Below are 16,898 nucleotides of genomic sequence, written 5' to 3'. Positions count from 1 at the left end.
TGTTCTTTAAACATATACGCCCTCCTCTCTGTCCTCAAGCACAGATTCTCAAAGGGAAGGTGGTAGAGAGACAGACCATCTCCACCTTATCACTTTGGCTGGGGCCTGATATCTTGGCACACTGATTAGTAAATTTCTAAAGAGGTGCTTTAACTCCTTTGGCAGTTTTTGCTCCCATCGCAGTCACAATTATAGTTATTCATTAAATAAACATTTACTGAATGTCCACTCAGGTGGGTCTTTTATGTACTTATAATCTTTTAATTTTCCTAAGACTACAATACAGTGTGATCATTTCAATGTTTTTCACAGAGGGAAATACAGACATTTGTCCAGGTCATAGACTCAGGAAGGGGGCAGAGTTGGGATCTGACCTTTGGTGACTTCTGTCATGCCAGGTGCCTCACATGTGTGGTGATCCGGACCACACTGTGGACACCGTGTAGTGCTGTCTCATGGGCCCAGAGCTCCCTATGAGCCCCCTGTTACACCTGAGGCTTATAAGCCCCTTCTAGAGGCTCGGGGTGGGCTTCCTGGCAGCTGAGCCACATGGTAGCTGTGCTAGGCTGTGAAGAGGCCCAGAGCAGAGCAAAGACCGTTAACTTGTAAGGACAGATCTCCTGAAGGGAGCACAGTAAGAGTGAATCCAAAACGGATGGGCTCCGACTGCAGGGGGAAAAAAAAAAGAACATGGGACATAGTTTTACAGCAAGCTTGCCAGTGGAAGCCCCTCCGTGTGTTACGGGTACACGCCTTTCAGAGCAGACCCTGAGAATTTCCTACGCAGAACAAGAATTTCCTCTAGAGTCCCGATGGCATTTCAGAAACAGGAAGCTGATCACCTTTCAGACTATTGTAATTTTTAGAAAGTTCCAGTCTTCGTGGTTCTCCCAGACACGTCCATGCATTGGGTCCAGAGCTGCCCTTTTGTTTGCAAAAACTCAATCTGCTTCCTCCCAGCAGCCCTCTGGATGATTTGAAGACAACTTTTACTTTTTCTACCAGTGTCCCTCAAAGTGCGCTGAGCAGAGTAGGAAGTTTGCCTGACGTTAATAGGTGTCCTCTCTAAAACAAACACATCCAAACAAACAGACAAAAGCCCAGAAATAGCATTCTCTGGGGCCTGCTAGGTTAATCCAGGTCAACCAGGTATGTATGTTTCCTGCAAGACCGTTCAGAACTGCTACTATGCTGATACAGAGTGTGAACTTCAACATAGAAAACACTGGGTGTGCAGAGCGTCCCAGACTTCTGACCTCCCGCACTTCTGAGCTCCAACCTTTTTTGTCTCCCAATGTACCTTTTAATATTTTCCACACATACCATTAGAAACACTGTTTGGAAAATGCTTCCCTGCAGAAATCTAAGTTCTTATTATCAATGTCTCCAAGCTTAAAAGCCAGGCTCCTTCAACTATTTCAAGATAAAGTCTTGGGTTTTTTCACAATCTTAGCTCTTATAGGTCTGCCATATTAAAATATAGGATGCCCAGTTAAAATTGAATTTCAGATACACACCTTTTTCTTTTTTTTCTTTTTTGTATAAGTATCTTCCATGTAGTGTTTGGAACATACTTATATGAAAAAAGAAGTTGTTGCTTATCTGAAATTCAAATGGAGCTGAATGCCCTACATCTTTATTTCTTACATGTGGCAAGCCTAAGAAGGGCCCCAAAAGCCCTTCTTCCCTTGAAAAATGTGCGCCTCAGAACTGGACACAGTTCCCAGCCATGTTTTTAAAAGGAAAATAGTAATATTTTTATGAATGGTTAGTGGCCAGTCTGAGGTTGACAGATAGCATATAGCTTTCTGAATCCACTGGCAAAATCCAGAAGCCAATTTTTCATCCCATGCCCTGTTCATAAGTATGTGTAAGTATGTTAGTATTAGCGAGCTTCATCCAAATACCATTATAATTCGCTTTTCATTGTCTGTCTTCTTCATGAATCTATAAGAATCTAAACATTAGGGACCAACCATGTCCTGGCAGATGGCTTAGTTGATTGGAGCATTGTCCTGTGCACCAAAGGGCTGCAGGTTTGATTCCCAGTCAGGACACATACCTTGGTTGCTGGTTTGATCCCTGGTTGGGGCCCAGATTGGAGGCAACCAAGAGATGTTTCTTTTTCACATGGATATTTCTCTCTCTCTCTCTCTTTCTCATTCTCTCTCTCTCTCTCTTTCTCATTCTCTCTCTCTCTCTCTCTTTCTCATTCTCTCTCTCTCTCTCTCTCTCTCTCTCTCTCAAAATCAATAAATATATCCTCAGGTGAGGATTAAAAAAAAAATTAGGGACCAACCATGTCTACTTTGGTGATGGTTGTATCCCTGATAGTTAGCACAGGTGCTGGCATATGTAAGTGTTCAAAGATCTTTTGAATAAATGAATATGTGAATTGCTCACACTTCGGAAAGCTAAGGAAACCAGAAAGCTGAAACTCCGAAAAGAAGAGATTGTCAACGGGATCTTTCCTCACAGTTAGGATCTTTCATTACTTCCCCAAGCTTTCCCAGACCCATTAAATCCCGTTCACCTGCACCAAAGCCAATTCTGTTGGAAGATGTGTGTGCAAAACAAGAACATCTCATTGCTATGACTAAAATAAAACATTTCAACCAAACACAAGCCATTTTCCAGAAATTGGAATACTTCTTGGAGCCTGCAATTTTTATCGAGGTGTGGAACTTGGCCTTTAAAGCAGGCTGGCCTGTGCCCAGTGGGTGTGGGATTGGGGCAGATCGCACTGGGTCTTCCCACAGAAACATCCTGATCCAAGAGGAATTAGGCAAAGCGAACAAGGACAGCCTTGGTCGTGGAAGCAGGGCACATCATTCTTTAGCTCCGACTTGGTGAAGGTGCATCTGGTGTCCTGTACATGAAATCAGAAAGCCTTAGCGCTCTGCTCTAAGTCATAGTTGGTAAAGCTGGATGCTGCCCTCTCCCCCTATGAGGGACAAGCTCACCGGTGCTTGCAATTACTTATCTGTAGCTTGGCAGCTGGGCTTCAGTGGTGGGGGGTGTTAACGCTGAATTTATTTATAAGATAAAATGCAGCAGAAAGCAGAGAGGTACAGAGAAGACAAGCCCCGGGTCCCTGGCGGATAGCACGGTGTAGTCAAACTTGTGTTGTTTCCTGAGGATAAGCAGGAAGACTCCAAGTTCAAGTCCCAACCCAGCCATGTATTAGCTCCATGCCCTTAAGCAAATCTTTTAACCTAAGTCTTTCGTCAGCGAAATGGGAACAACGGGGCTGACCTCAGAGTTGTGAGGATGAGATGAGACGGCAGATATAAAAGCCCTCTGTAAACTGCCAAGTGCTGGATCGATACGAGGGACAGTTACGACACAGTGTCCCCTTGAGCACAGCACTCCGGCCTTCAGCTTTAGATGGATCTGGTAGGTTGCTGCCAAGAAAGCACAAAACAGCACCCAACTGGGGGAAAAGAAGGATGTTCCTTACACAGCCTGAAGCAAAATAAAAAGAGCTTCCAATTACATTATACAATTCCTTTTAATTATGGAAGAAAACACTCGCCAAGCGCACTTTTGGAAACATATACTCTCAGTGGGTAGGAGCCTTTGGACTATGAAAAAATCACTTGGGAACATCTTTATGACCTGGAGATGGAAGGCCGTAGGTAAGCCTTCAGTTGGGCATGAATGTTCCTATTGATTTCCCTGGAGTCTGTTCCTGGCTCTGGCCAAAGCTCTTGCTGGCTGTGCCGGTAAACAAGAACCAAATGTACACAAGTATAGTTCTAACTTATTGGAGGGAAAATAATGCAGGCCGTTGTGGCTGATAAATTACCTGCTACTTCCTCCACTGTGAGATGCTTACACCCACTGGAAGAAAAGTCGTTCATGTGTAAATATGTGTGTACATGAGTTTACTATGCCAAGGCAGCAAGGGGCAGAGCAGGCATCTCGCCTGGAGAAGGCTTTCCTGCCAGGCTTTGTCTGTTTCTTCCTCCCGTGTCACATTCCCTGCAGCGGTCACGTATGGAACACACTGCTTCAAGTCCCACCACAGACCCCACTAGGACCTGCAGACCTCAGATTCCCTATCCTTATGTTTACTTCTCGGCGTTGCCAACTCACTGCAAAGAGCACTCCAGGCTTGGAGCTGGGCAGAGGTTCTGCTTACAACTCCAGGAGGGCACAAGGCAATCTTTATGCAACCCGCCCTGCCCATCCTCCTCTCCTTGCCTGGGCCAGGAATAGTCAATGCTCGTGTTCTGGAAGAAACCCCACCTTGTCACTGGGTGCGCTGAGCCAAGAGGAGGGGGAGCGGAGCTGGAGGCACGTGCATGAGGCCAAGCCGCAGAGCCCAAAGCTGCAAAGTCACAGGGCTCGGCTCTGATACACCATTTGCCTAGTCCCTCCCCAAGGACAGGCTGAGTCCTGATGGTACCCGGTGAGGAGGGTGTCTGCCCGCCTCCCAACGCCCACTGGGTTTATATATACCGTGTGTATAAATACATATGGGTGTGTTCACAGAGGCAGCATTTGCAAGTGAATGCTTATATGTAAATATGCATTTCTAAGGAACACATAAGTGTGCCTGCGAACCCATATGTGTGCACTGGTCTGTGTGAGAATGCTTCTGTATGAGTAGGCATACCTCCAGAGAGAGTCTCAAAATACAAATCTAATCTCTGCTGTAAACATATCCATGGCTTCTAAATACTGTTCAGATAAAGACCTTAGTGGCACCTAAAAGGGCCTTCACGTGTGGCCCCTGCCTGCTTTGCTAGGTTCATCCTGCACCCTGCTATATTCTCCCCCTGCACCCCAGACAGCTGCACTGACCTTCCCTTAGACCTTCCTATGCACGAGGCTTCCTTTCAGCACAGGACATTTGCACATGCTTTTCTCTTTTTCTCTCCTCCCTAGCTTTCCTTTCGCTCCCAGCTGAAACCTTACTTCTTTGGGAGGACCTTTACTGAGCCCTCCCTATCAGTCAGATGTCCTCAGACACGCCCCCTATCTCCCTCATAGCACCTGCCACGGCTGTAATTGTGCGTGCATTTTAAACAAGAATCTCTTCCGTTACACACAGACTCAGTAAAGGCAAAGGCAAACTGTTTTTGTTCACCCACTGATCTTCAGCGCCAAACGGGTCCGGGCACAAAGGAGCACAACAGACATGTATCGAATCAAGGGTGTATATGCTTCTCTAGGAAGAGGTGTCAGTGTCTGACCCCGACCTTAGGTAGCAGTGGGATCGTGACTGTCTGACATGGCAGGTTTGCAGGTTTGGAGCACATACGAGTGCTCAGGAACCCCCTGTGTGTGTTCATCTAAGGGAGAATGGTTAGGTCAGAGTATGTCTGTGTCCTATAGGCATGTGCATGTTCACAGGGGACAGACATAAAAGAACCTTTAAGAGAACATATATCTATGTGAAAATTTTGTGTATCTGTGTCGATATGGGTGTTGGCATCAATGCCAAAGTCTGTGTTTGTATCTGTGTGTTTATTTGGGTGTGTGCATCTGTGGAGGTGTGTGTATGTGTATGAGTAATACTCGTCTCTGCAACTGGGCGGGTCCCCCTTCAGATTTCTAAGTAGGAGGGTTCTGTACATTAGGCAAACGAATTCATCTAGACCTTAGTATGATCTGCCTTAACCGAGGCAGAGCATCCAGGAGCAAAGAGAACTGGACAAGGAGCCCATCACTGGAGCAAAATCCCCTTTTCTTCCTCCTGGTCTCCATGCAGAAGCTCTGGGACCAGGTGACATTGATGCAATTGGGAGGCATAACTGTGTATTTTTAATCAAGTGCCAACTTGCTCAAGACATTTGCTTATCACCTTCCTTTTTTATAGTAATGTATTTATAAATTGTTTTCATCTACACTGTTTTATTTGATAACACAGGAAAATTAAGATTCTGTTTCCTTGAAAGCATCATTATTCTGTGAATGCATGTGGCTGTAGAGGATCTTTTTTGTACATGCCTACATCCTACATTTTGTGCTCCTTAGAGCAGAAGGGCAGGGAGGGGAAGACAAGAGTGATTTCTAGGTCCCAAAATGAGATCCTCAAAGCACCCGCTTCACAGTCCTCTAGAGGAAGTTGTGGTAAAACGCAATCTCGCTGGCCCTGAAACATAGCCTGTTAGATCAGAATCTCAGGGGCAGGGAGGGGTAAGGGGAAGGGGGCGCCAGGAGTGTCCATTTTCTCAGAAGTCCCCTCAAGTCATTGTTGGGGCTCTGTTGGGTTTGGGACCCACGGCCATAAAATAAAATAATATCAGGAAACTCACATCAAAACTGATACCACTAACCTGTCCACAGTTCTATAGAAAGAGGTTTCTAAAGTTGGCCACCCAGGCCCTGGAGGTTGAACCGTGGTTCTCTTAGGCTGGGGAAGCTAGGTTAAACACTGTGGGAACTTACACAGGAAAGGGAGTCTGGATGCTTGTGGACAGAACCGGCTTATTGGTGCAATACATCTCACCAAAAGAGCGGGTGCCTGTCAAAACAAAACAGAACAAAATAGGACTGTCTGGAATATTTAGAAACGCCTAATAGGCTTTTGATAAAGAGAAAAACTGGGCAGTAGAATAGAGACAGAATTGGGAGAGTGAGGGCATCTCCCCGGAAAAGGCAGCTGTGGCCCCGCGGCACCAGGCCTCAGGCTGCAGAGTCAGTGTGGCATGCTTGAAAAACAAACAGGAGTTCCCCGGGACTCCACTTCAGCTTTGTCATGGGCGTCGCTGCTGTGACTGAACAAAAAAAATTGTTTTCGCTTCTTGGATAAATGAACACACATTCAAAACTCTAGTCTTCCCCTCACAGCACTGCAAAAATAATAATGAAACAAGCAGAAGAGATGGTCCTTTCCTGGTCCCTGAACTACCTCGTGGCTGACCCCCGCTGGTGGCCTGGGTTTCCAGGTCAGTGCACCAAGGGGGTGATGGGCTCCCTCAACGCCCATCTCATCCTGATAATGTCTGATGTGAAACCTCAGATGCTGACACAGACCTGGGCAGAGAAAGGGGAAAACTGCCCCATTTCTAGATGTGATCTGACTCAAGCCAACCAGGATGCTGTTACCAGGTACCTTCCTCGGCCTCCTACCTGTCCAGGGCAGCTCAGTCCTACCGAGCTGAATCGTGATGAAGGACAGTGTGTTGCTCGTTATCAGGGCAGCCTGGTTTCCTAGTTTCTACTTAGCCACAACCTACCTAAATGACATGGGCTTGCACCTTAGTTCAAAGCTCAGAAATTAATCAGGCCTCTCTGAAAAAAGAAAGAAAAAAAAGAAAGAAACCCCCAGAAAATCCACAAAATGCACCCCTTAGAAATGGCCTCTCGGCATGGTCTCTCTCCTTCTCTCTGACGGGACCCCAAGCACAGGGCCTCTGGTTCAGTACACCTGGTTTTACTCCAGTGGGGTCTGTGATCTGGGGCAACTTAACCCCTTGGAGTTTCAGTTTCCTTTTTTAAAGATGGGGACAAATATAATCATTAGCCCTTATTATTGCAAGAGGTGTTCTATGGAATAGAAACCTGCTGTTGCACTTTTCAAATAGTAGGTATTACTCACCATATCATTTGACTAGACTTATTTTAATGCAAGTTCATAGGCTGGGGCAGAGGCGTGTAACCAGGCAGAGAGAACCCTGCCCTGGGAGTTCCCTGGTGCAGAGAGCACACTTTCAAACTCAGAGCGCAGGTGCAGAAAGCATGCTTTCAAAGAGACAAGTATAGAAATATCTTTTTATCTACTAGCAAGGGGTGGGGAGGAAGCATTCTATTTAATTTATAAAATGCATCTCTGTAACCTTGTTCCTGAAAAAGTGGTCCATGGACCACCCATGTTGGAAAAACCTGGCCAACTTACTAAAATGTAGATTCTTGGGCCCCAGCTCAGAGGCTCTGGGGGTTAAGATTCTTTGGTATCCCTAAAATTTGAAAACTGCTGACTGTTGTATATTTCAGGCCAATAGACCAGAAGGAATTATGATATCTGGATCATATTATGCCTAAAATATATACAAGGAGGCATGTAAACGTATTAGCAGTAGGTTTAAAATTCTATGACTAATCTAATCCTATTTTTATGCACACTGATTAGCCACACTTAGGACGAGGACTGGGTGCATATCCATCCCAGCTACAATGACTATATCTAGCTGGTAATGTTATGGGTGATTTAGCTCATTTTGTGCTTTTATAATTTTTTTAAAATGTCCTACATCGAGTTCTATTACCTTTGTAACAAAAATAAAAGTGTGCTTTTAAAATAAAAGCAATACAGGCAGATGCGCAGCCCTGAAGACTTGCTGAAATCTTACAGAATTTTTGAGAAAGAAGGAAACATAGAACCCATGTCAGCCAAACTATTTCTCATTGGAGATGATGAGACAGATCAAGAGCAGGGCAAGTCACTCGCTAGTGGCTGGGCTACACCAGACCCCAAGTCTCCAGTCTCGTAGACCAGAGGTTCAATGCGGGCTAGGGACCTGCCTCCCTTCCTTGCAGGCCTGTGAGGGTGATGGAAAGACCACAGGAAGTGCAATGATTCCGAGGGTGGGGAAGGATGTAATAGCCTTTGCAGAGAGGACTATGCAGCCCTCATTAGTCTCTCTCTGGGAGTTAGTAGGTCATTTGCAAAAGGCATGGGAAGAGCAGCTGATGAAAAGGTCTAATAGTTTGGAAAACTGCTTAACCTTACTGCTCTATTTCTGGATTTCCACCAGGGCCAAGGACTGTTGAGATCCTGATTTCCCTCGGAGGTTTTCCTGTTTAGGAATGCAGTGAAACCTCTGAAATCCAATTGAATTGGGAAGAAGGCTAGCTGGGATCAGGGAACAGTCTTAATACTTTTTAAAAACATTCAGGTCCATTGTTTTCAAGAACATAGAATCATGGATCTGGAAGGAGCTTAGTCCAGTTTCTACTTAGTGCAGGAACTCCTTGCGCTTCCCCCTGAACAGAATTTCATTTGGGCTTCCTTGAATGCTCCCAATGACAAGAGGCTCACTAGTCTGTTAGATAACTTCTTTCACTCTTAGAAAATCTTTTCTTTATCTGAGCTGAAATCTACCTTCCTGTGAGGTTCTGCTTGCCTTCTAGTGTTCATATAAAAATGATAAGCCCTCTTGCTCCAAAGGTTTACAAATATCTAAAGGCAGTTATCATGCACAAAATAGTCTTTTTCTGCAAATTGACCACCACCAGGATATTTCATTATTTATATGACAAATGTCATCAACTCTAATTAGAAATATAAACTGCTGTCTACTTAGCCTCTATCTGTCTGTCTGTCTATCTATCTTCAAAGGGCCTAGAGACCACCTACCTGCACTGGCCCCATCATTTCACAGATTCAGGCCTCTCTTCACCTCACCCTGCCTCCTATTATTCATCAGGCACCCGTACTTCTCAAGTTCTTGAAAGTGCTTGGGAAGTTTGCTCTCTTAGGTATGTCAAAAATCCCTCCTTCACATTATATTTGCACTGTCTGTGAAGCAGGGACTAGTACAGAGCTGAATTTAATGGATGTTCTACTGTCAATGAAAAGTCTCATTCGAAGTGCTTTGACCTTGCTGGCTCTTTGCTGTCTGTCCGAAGACCATCTACCTCCCTTGCCTAGAATGATAGCTCAAAATGGACGGCGCACCTATCAGGCCATGTAGGCCTGCCACATTTTCCTTAAGGTTCAGCTAACTGCTCAATTTAGGAGCCCTCCCTAAATTTGGAAACCAAAATTTGTTTCTGCTTTCCCCTGTGCTTGTTTAAAGCTTTCATATCCTCTTTTCAGTTTGGACTGGTTTTCTGAAAAGACAAAGCAAAAACTCAGAGAAGCAACCCAGGCATTTCAGCGATTGGTTTCCTGTCCCCGTCCCCAGCAACCATGCAGTCACATGCTTCGGAGGGAACATTCCTCCGTGCCCCAAACCACAGCACTCTCCCTCTTCTCTCAACAAGGTATTGCATTTCCAGTTCTTACACTTGTTCTGGCACAGAGCAGAAGCTGCCGCAAGCTACTTCCTGGTTTGCATGTGTGCTAGGCAGGCCCCATGGGTGCTCGGCTCGCATGGACCCAGGTTTCAGTCCTGACTCTGCAGCTCGACAGCTGTGTGGCTTTGGAAAGTTACTTAAGCTTCCTGAGCCTCAGTTTTCTCATTTGTTAGATGAGGGCAATTATGCTACCTACATCAGGCTTTCAAGGTGACATAATGCCTAAAAAGTGCCTAGCCCAGTCCCTAACATTTAGGACGATTCCACACAAAGGATCTGTTTAATATTAGTAATATGCTATGGAAGGCAGAGACTGAAGCCTGTATTTTTCTCATACTGCACACAGTGGGTGCTCCCTAACTACCTCCCAACTGATTCTGGTCTAGGCCTCTTTTGGCAGTAGGTTCATCAGAAACATTGTAAGCACCTGAAAAGACAGTTCCTATTTCCAACTCCTTTTTCCCAGATTCCTTCCCTCAATAATGATCTCAGTGGAGGGGGGGGCACCCTGTCTGGGGAGGGCAGGACCCACCCAGTAGGGGACCCACCCTGTCCTGCCACTTTGCACACCTGTCAACTTGCATCTCAGAATAAGGTTCTCATTTGACAGACTCTTGAGAACTCGCTGTCCAGGCAAAGAAAACTTTATGACGATGAAGCCAACACAAACCTTATGTAACCAACCTGTCAGCAAACAGAGGAACATAAGAACACTGACAAATTCCTGCTCCCCCCCCGCCAAAAAAAAACAAAGCAAATCAAAACAAGGGACTGAGACATCCCTAAAATGCTCCTGCTTGTCAAGACCCTTAAAACTGGTCGAAGTTCTTAAAGTCTTCCTAAAGGGACATGAATGTGGCTAAATTCCCTTTTATCTGGGAATCTGAATTCACATTTATAGCTGAACTTATAACTGAAATTACATCAGATGCTCCTCCAACCGAAGGAGCATATATATGTATATATACATATATGCATAAATGTATATACACTTTATTAACAATATTTATTGCCCATGAGGACAGAAAAGTGTCCAACTTTTTTTGTTTTGTTTTTTTAAATAAGACTATGGGAAATTTCTACCTGGAGTGACTTGAAACTCCTTGTGGGTCATAAAGAGTTAAGGATGCTTCCAGAGGCCCAAATTGCTGAAGGTCTCTCCTCTGTAGACTCTTGCTAAGTAAAGAAGGTTCTTTTTCTAGTCCTTATGGCAGATTATTTGTTTATTGCCTGAATTTTGCATTGAAAACCCAAAAGCAATACAAACATCCACTGAAATGAATTTATTCATGTGACATCCCCAGGTCAAAGCCGCCACAATGGAGGGCAGGGCAGAGTTCAATAAGCATGTGGTGCAGAGAATACACCAGTTCCTGGCCCGTCATGCAGCCGGGTTCCCTGGTGATAGCCCCAACTCTGACATCCTTGGCTTCTTACCTTAGACAGATTGTTCCCCTTTGAAGGCTTTTGGTCTCTTCTGATGTCAAATGCTGTCTTCAGGTTCTTCCAAGTCCGAGTTCCCATGAGGCTATGAGGCGTGGGGGAATTAGCTGGGGAAGCTGCTTGCATCTGGGTGTGAGGCCCAGAGCAGAAGGAGAACGTGGTAACACGTATGAAGGCCCTCAGAGGACAACTAAAAATGCTAAATGGCAGACACTCTCCCATTCTCCATGGCACATTCCCAAATCACAGGCACCTAACTCGCTTCCAAGAACTCAGCACTCACCCAGACACCCATCACTGAACTGACAGGAAGCAGAAGAGGCCGATACTTTTCTGGTTGGGGACCTCAGCTGGGCAGAAGGGAAGAGAAACGTGGAGTCAGCTTCACAAGCAAGGGAAATGGCAATGAACCCTGCAGGCTGATCTCCAGGCTGGTGTTGCCAAGGAGGACGATCCTCTTGGTCAGACCTGGGCCAAGCTCTGGCTCAGACACACAGGCAAAAATAGCAAACGAGTGAGAGAAGAAATGTGTTTACTTTTGTGATTTTCCCTCAGGTGCCTTCCAACTGCATTATCTCTCCACAAACCGGCAGTAACTGCTCCCAGGCCTGGCTTCCATTGATAAACCCTCCCCAACAATTCACCGCCATAGTCAGTGTCTGGGCAGCTGGAAGGTGAGTTTGGAAGGCAGCAGAATGGGGCCTGTCGCTCCCCAGTGAACCAGGAAAAATCCCTCTCTGTGGCTGTGCAAAATAAAGGGCTTGCATTAGACAGAATCTAAAAATCTGGTTAGGTGTTTGAATTACATCTGTGGGTCTCAACCAGGGGTGATGTCACCCTTCAAGGGGTATTTGGCAATGTCTGGAGACATTTTTGGTTCTCACAACTCAGGGGGTGTTACTGACATCTCATGAGTAGAGGCCAGGGATGGTGCTGAACACCTGACAATGTATAGGACAGACCCCACTGCAGAGAATTATCTGAGGTGGAGAAATCTTGGTTTATATTAAAGTAAGAAGAGTCAAAGGGAGAGGGGAAAAGGGACAGAAGTAAAGAAAGAGGAGGGGTTAAAACCCTGTTTCTAGGTCATAGGGTATTCATCAGTTAAGTGTATTCCAAAGTCCTTTCAGTTTCCCTTGAAATTACAGGGTAAAATTTGGTAGTTCTTTTTTTTTTTTTTTTTAAAGAACTTCTGTCTTATTTTTCAAATGCCAAGCCCTGATGCAGCACAAAGATCCCCACTATCCGACACAGCAGAGACATAAATAAATATAAGCAGCAATGAAGCAAGTAGAAGGTGGGTGGTGGGGGCACATAGAAGGACACAAGAGATGCTCCTAAGTCCATTTCTATGAGTCAATGTTTCTGATGTAAGAACACCGAATAATCGCCGTGGGACCGGCGAGACAAGCTAGGCTGGGAGCAGGCAGAACTGATCTGGGGCCTCAGTGTCAAGAGAGATACAGGTTCCAGGCAACAGATTCAAAGGCAAGTGAAAGGGTTAAACAGTCAGGGCATGTCATTTCTGTGCCATTCCACATTAAGTCACTGGGCAGTTATTACAAATAGTCACCTGTGGTTTCCAGTGCGGGAGGCAAGCACACTCCAGTCAAGGGGTTTTGGAGAAACAGGTGCAATGAAGTCATGGTCAAACAATTTATTTACTGTAAACTTTAGACTTTGCTCAGGAAAACAACTGAAGCTACCCCTGAAATCCCTGCCTACAACACCCTGTTTTAGCAAATAAGAGGAACGGGGTGAGACCACATTCACAGCTGTAAGGTCCAATATGCTCCGGATCCTCTATTCCAAGGTGCAAGAAGGAAGGTCTCCTTCAGATACAAATTACCAGCAGCAATATATTACCCCTAATATTGACCAATGAGGTAGATATGCAGACAATCATCAAAACATAGCAGCCCCAGGTCCTCTGGGACTGAAGCCCTTCAGACATAAACTGATAAGTTCCATGCAAAGAGGAACTGAACTGTACAAGAAACAATCACTCAAATACGTTTTCTCTTTTTTTACATCTTAAAAAAATAAAAAAGGGGCAGAAGGATGTTCTTCCTCCTGCACATCTCTATACAATTTTATTCTAAATTTATTACACTCAAGTTAAATAGTTTGTTTAGTGTCTTTTGGGGGGGGGGTCTTAAAAAGTAGAAAAACCGCATTAGAGCAGTGAGTCATTCGTACTAGAATTTCTCCCTTGTGAATCAATGCTATCATTAGGCACAGTACCTTGATGGTTCACAAAGTCTTCCCTGCCCGGGGCATCCTCACACAGCAGTTTGCTGTCTTTCTCCTGTCCCAGGTGACAGCCACTCTGCTCCACTGTGTAGTCAGATTTGTCATTGCTGTTGTTGGAGTAGCCATTCCCATAGGCCTTCAAAGAAGACCTGCGCAGGCACAGAAGCTCCTGGAAGGCAATCCTGAAATCCGGGCTCCGGCAGTAGATAAGAGGGTTGAAAGCAGAGTTGACATAGCCCACCCAGTTTAGGAGGATGTAAACTTCCTTGGGGATGAGCTTATCCTGGATCACGTGCACAATGTTGACGATGAAAAACGGCAACCAGCACAGGGTGAAAGTGCCCATGATGATGCCTAAAGTCTTGAGGGCTTTGTGTTCCTTCAAGCAGAACTTGGAGGACCTGCGATGCCCATGCCAGCTCCTCCCATCATGCTCCACTTGGCTGAGGTTTTGGGCATGGAAGCGGCCCTCGGATTTGTCAATCTTTTGGAGTTGTCTTTTGGCCACCTGGAAGACCCTGGAGTAGACAAAGACCATGACCACCAGGGGCAGGTAGAAAGAAACAATGGAAGAGGCAATGGCATAAGCTGGGTTCGTGAAGAAGTCACAGCAGGTTTCTTCGGCATAGCATTCCGTGGCTTCTTGGTGGGTGGCCCGGTACCAGTGCATCTGGATGGGCAAGAAGGATGTAAGGCCTGACACGATCCACACCATCAAAATGACCACCCGGGCCTTATTCTTGGTCAGCAGGCTCTGGTACTTGAAGGGTGATGTGATGGCAAAGTAGCGATCCACTGCGATCACGCACAGGGTCTCAATGCTGGCCGTGACGCACAGCACATCAATAGAAGTCCAAAACTCGCACCAGAAATTGCCAAAAGTCCACATCTTCATGAGAATGTGGCTGGCCCCAAAGGGCACCACCGCCAGGCCCATGACCAGGTCAGCACAGGCCAGCGAGGTGATGAAGTAGTTGGTGACCGTCTGTAGACGCTCGAACTTGGCAATGGCTGTGATGACCAGCACGTTTCCAAACACGATGGCCAGGACGATGAGCGACATGACGATGGCCATGCCCACCACCCACGCCTCATCCCGTTCCTCCTTGACGTCTAGGTCTGGCGCGTGGCTTCCGTTGGGTGCCAGCAAGAAATCGGTGCGATTCCCGGGCTGCCCCATGGCGCGCAGGCTGGCAGGTGAGCGCACTGGCTGCCGGCGCACTGGCCGCGCCTCAGAGGGCGGACCTCCGGCGGGGCCCTGCGGGCAGCGAGGGGACACCTGGAAGCCTCATTCAGCCGCCGTGGGGTGGGTGTGGTGGGGGAGCGTCCTGCACTCAGCTTGTGGGGTGCTTTGGGCTTGCGGTATCCGTCAATCCCTGCCTTCAACCTGGAGCCGCCGCCTCGGAGTGCGCGCTGCCCGTTATGTGCACAGGACTTTAGAGGAACTGCCTCCCCGGTGACGTATGGGAACTTTCCACCAATGGCGCACGGGCAGCCCCAAAGGGACGAGGTCCCCCCTCCCCTTCCCCACCCTCCTCTCCCCTCCCCTCTCCCGCCCCCTCCTGGGGCTGGCCCGAGCTGGGCCCAGCTACTCCCGATGGGCGGGCCACCGCCCCTCCCCGGCTCCCCTGGCTGGCTAGGAGAGCTGGAGCTGGGGCTGGCGTGCTTACCAGCCAACCCGGGAGCTTTGGACTCCTCTGTGGCTGTTACCTGTCAGCCCCGGGCGCCTGTACGGCCTGAGGTCTCAGGATAGAGGGCGGCGCGCAGGCACTCCCCCACGTTCGGAAACAGAGACGAATGCCCACGGAGACACGCACGGACAGGCATACAGGCACCCCAACAGACATGCTCAGGCTCATACGGAACCACAGCCATCGACACTGAGACACACCCGTCCAGCGCACCCACAAACACCCTGGCTCTTGCGCACCGAGGCTGACAGGCGCAAAGTCACCCCTGCCCAACACAGAGATAAACACAGAAGCACCCAGAAGCGGAAAGGCATGGGCGCACACAGAAAGAAGTAAGCACACAGTGCTCACTTGGAGGCAAGCAGAGAGCCCCATCCAAGTCCTCCAAACCCTTCACCCATGCGCCCTAACCTCCATCCCGGCCCCCCGGCCCCCAACACATACAAACACAGGCATATTCCCTTTCAGACATTTGGCAAGATCACAGGAGGTGACTTCAACAGCTGCTGATTTCCTTAGCACGCTCGTGTCAAGAACTCTTGGTGCCCTCCTTGGCAATTTGGAGGCATTGAGACATACAATTTGGCCCTTTGCGTTTCATTTGGAGCTGGGGTATATTATATGCATGTATGTGTTTTGGAACGGAAAGAGAAAGTTGTATGCTTTAATTTTTAATACTCGGGAGTGTGGCATCCCTCCCTCATTGTTTTGTTGGAATGAAAATGCATTGAAAAGGGAATAGTTTTCCTTCCGACAAAACTTCTTCAGTAATCCCATTGCAACTAGAAAAATCCTTTCCTCTGCTATAAGTTTGTTGACCTGTTGGGTTGAGCCATTTGAAATTGCCGCTATTCTGTGGCTTCTGATTTGGAAAAGTGGCAATTTCATATGGCTCAGATTATTACAAATGCTGGCATTAAGGACATTTTGAAGCCACAGAAAGCAAAAGATAATTTCTCCTTAAAGAGAACAGTCAGACCAAGCCTTCCCACTGGGGTTTTTGTCTATAAAATACTATCCTTTGCATCTGACATAGGACTTTCCTGCGAAAAAGAAATTCATTTTCAAGGTTTGATTTCCCATCTATTTCAGTGTCTTTGAAAAAAACTGGAAGTATTCCATGCAGTGTAACCAACATACTTTGTTGATTACATAATAACATAACAATGGCTACCATGTATGGAACATTCTGCTATGTGCTTTCCATGCATATTCCACTTAATTCTTCCCACTGTCCCCGTGATGTGTGTGCGAGGGGATGAGACTATTTTTAGCTTAATTCACAAATGGGGCCTGAAGACAAATACAGCTTGCCCAGGGGCACAGGGCCAGGGAGTGCCAGAAGCAGAAGCTGAACCCAGGTCTGCCTCAGTCTAAAACCCATCTTTTGATTTTTTCAGTGCAGACAGGGATGGAGTATAGGCAGGAAGGACTACAACTGGAATTGGAATACACAGGTGCCAGATCCTCCTGTCTTAGAATTTTCTATAGCTCACTTAGACAAATCAAAAAGATTTGCCTAAAGGGCATAACTCCCTC

The 16,898-nt window shown here is 46.7% G+C and overlaps 1 protein-coding gene across 2 annotated transcripts in view; it reads right to left on the bottom strand.

Annotated features, from left to right (window-relative positions):
* ADRB2 (adrenoceptor beta 2) overlaps positions 1 to 15,087 on the bottom strand; it is a 36,133-nt gene extending 21,046 nt beyond the window's left edge. Inside the window, exon 1 of one of the 2 annotated variants that reach the window (XM_090288363.1) lies at positions 13,660 to 15,087. In XM_090288363.1, the coding sequence (XP_090144489.1) occupies positions 13,660 to 14,848 (1,189 nt within the window). In that variant the 5' untranslated portion in view covers positions 14,849 to 15,087. Of the gene's footprint in view, positions 1 to 13,057 lie in introns of those variants that run through there. The other variant, XM_090288364.1, reaches the window with a different exon arrangement.
* Positions 15,088 to 16,898: the final 1,811 nt, after the last annotated feature.

The sequence above is a fragment of the Furipterus horrens genome, unplaced genomic scaffold, assembly GCF_987537825.1.
Source record: "Furipterus horrens unplaced genomic scaffold, mFurHor1.1.pri manual_scaffold_10, whole genome shotgun sequence".
Lineage (NCBI taxonomy): Eukaryota > Metazoa > Chordata > Mammalia > Chiroptera > Furipteridae > Furipterus > Furipterus horrens.
This window is presented reverse-complemented; position numbering and strand designations above follow the sequence as displayed.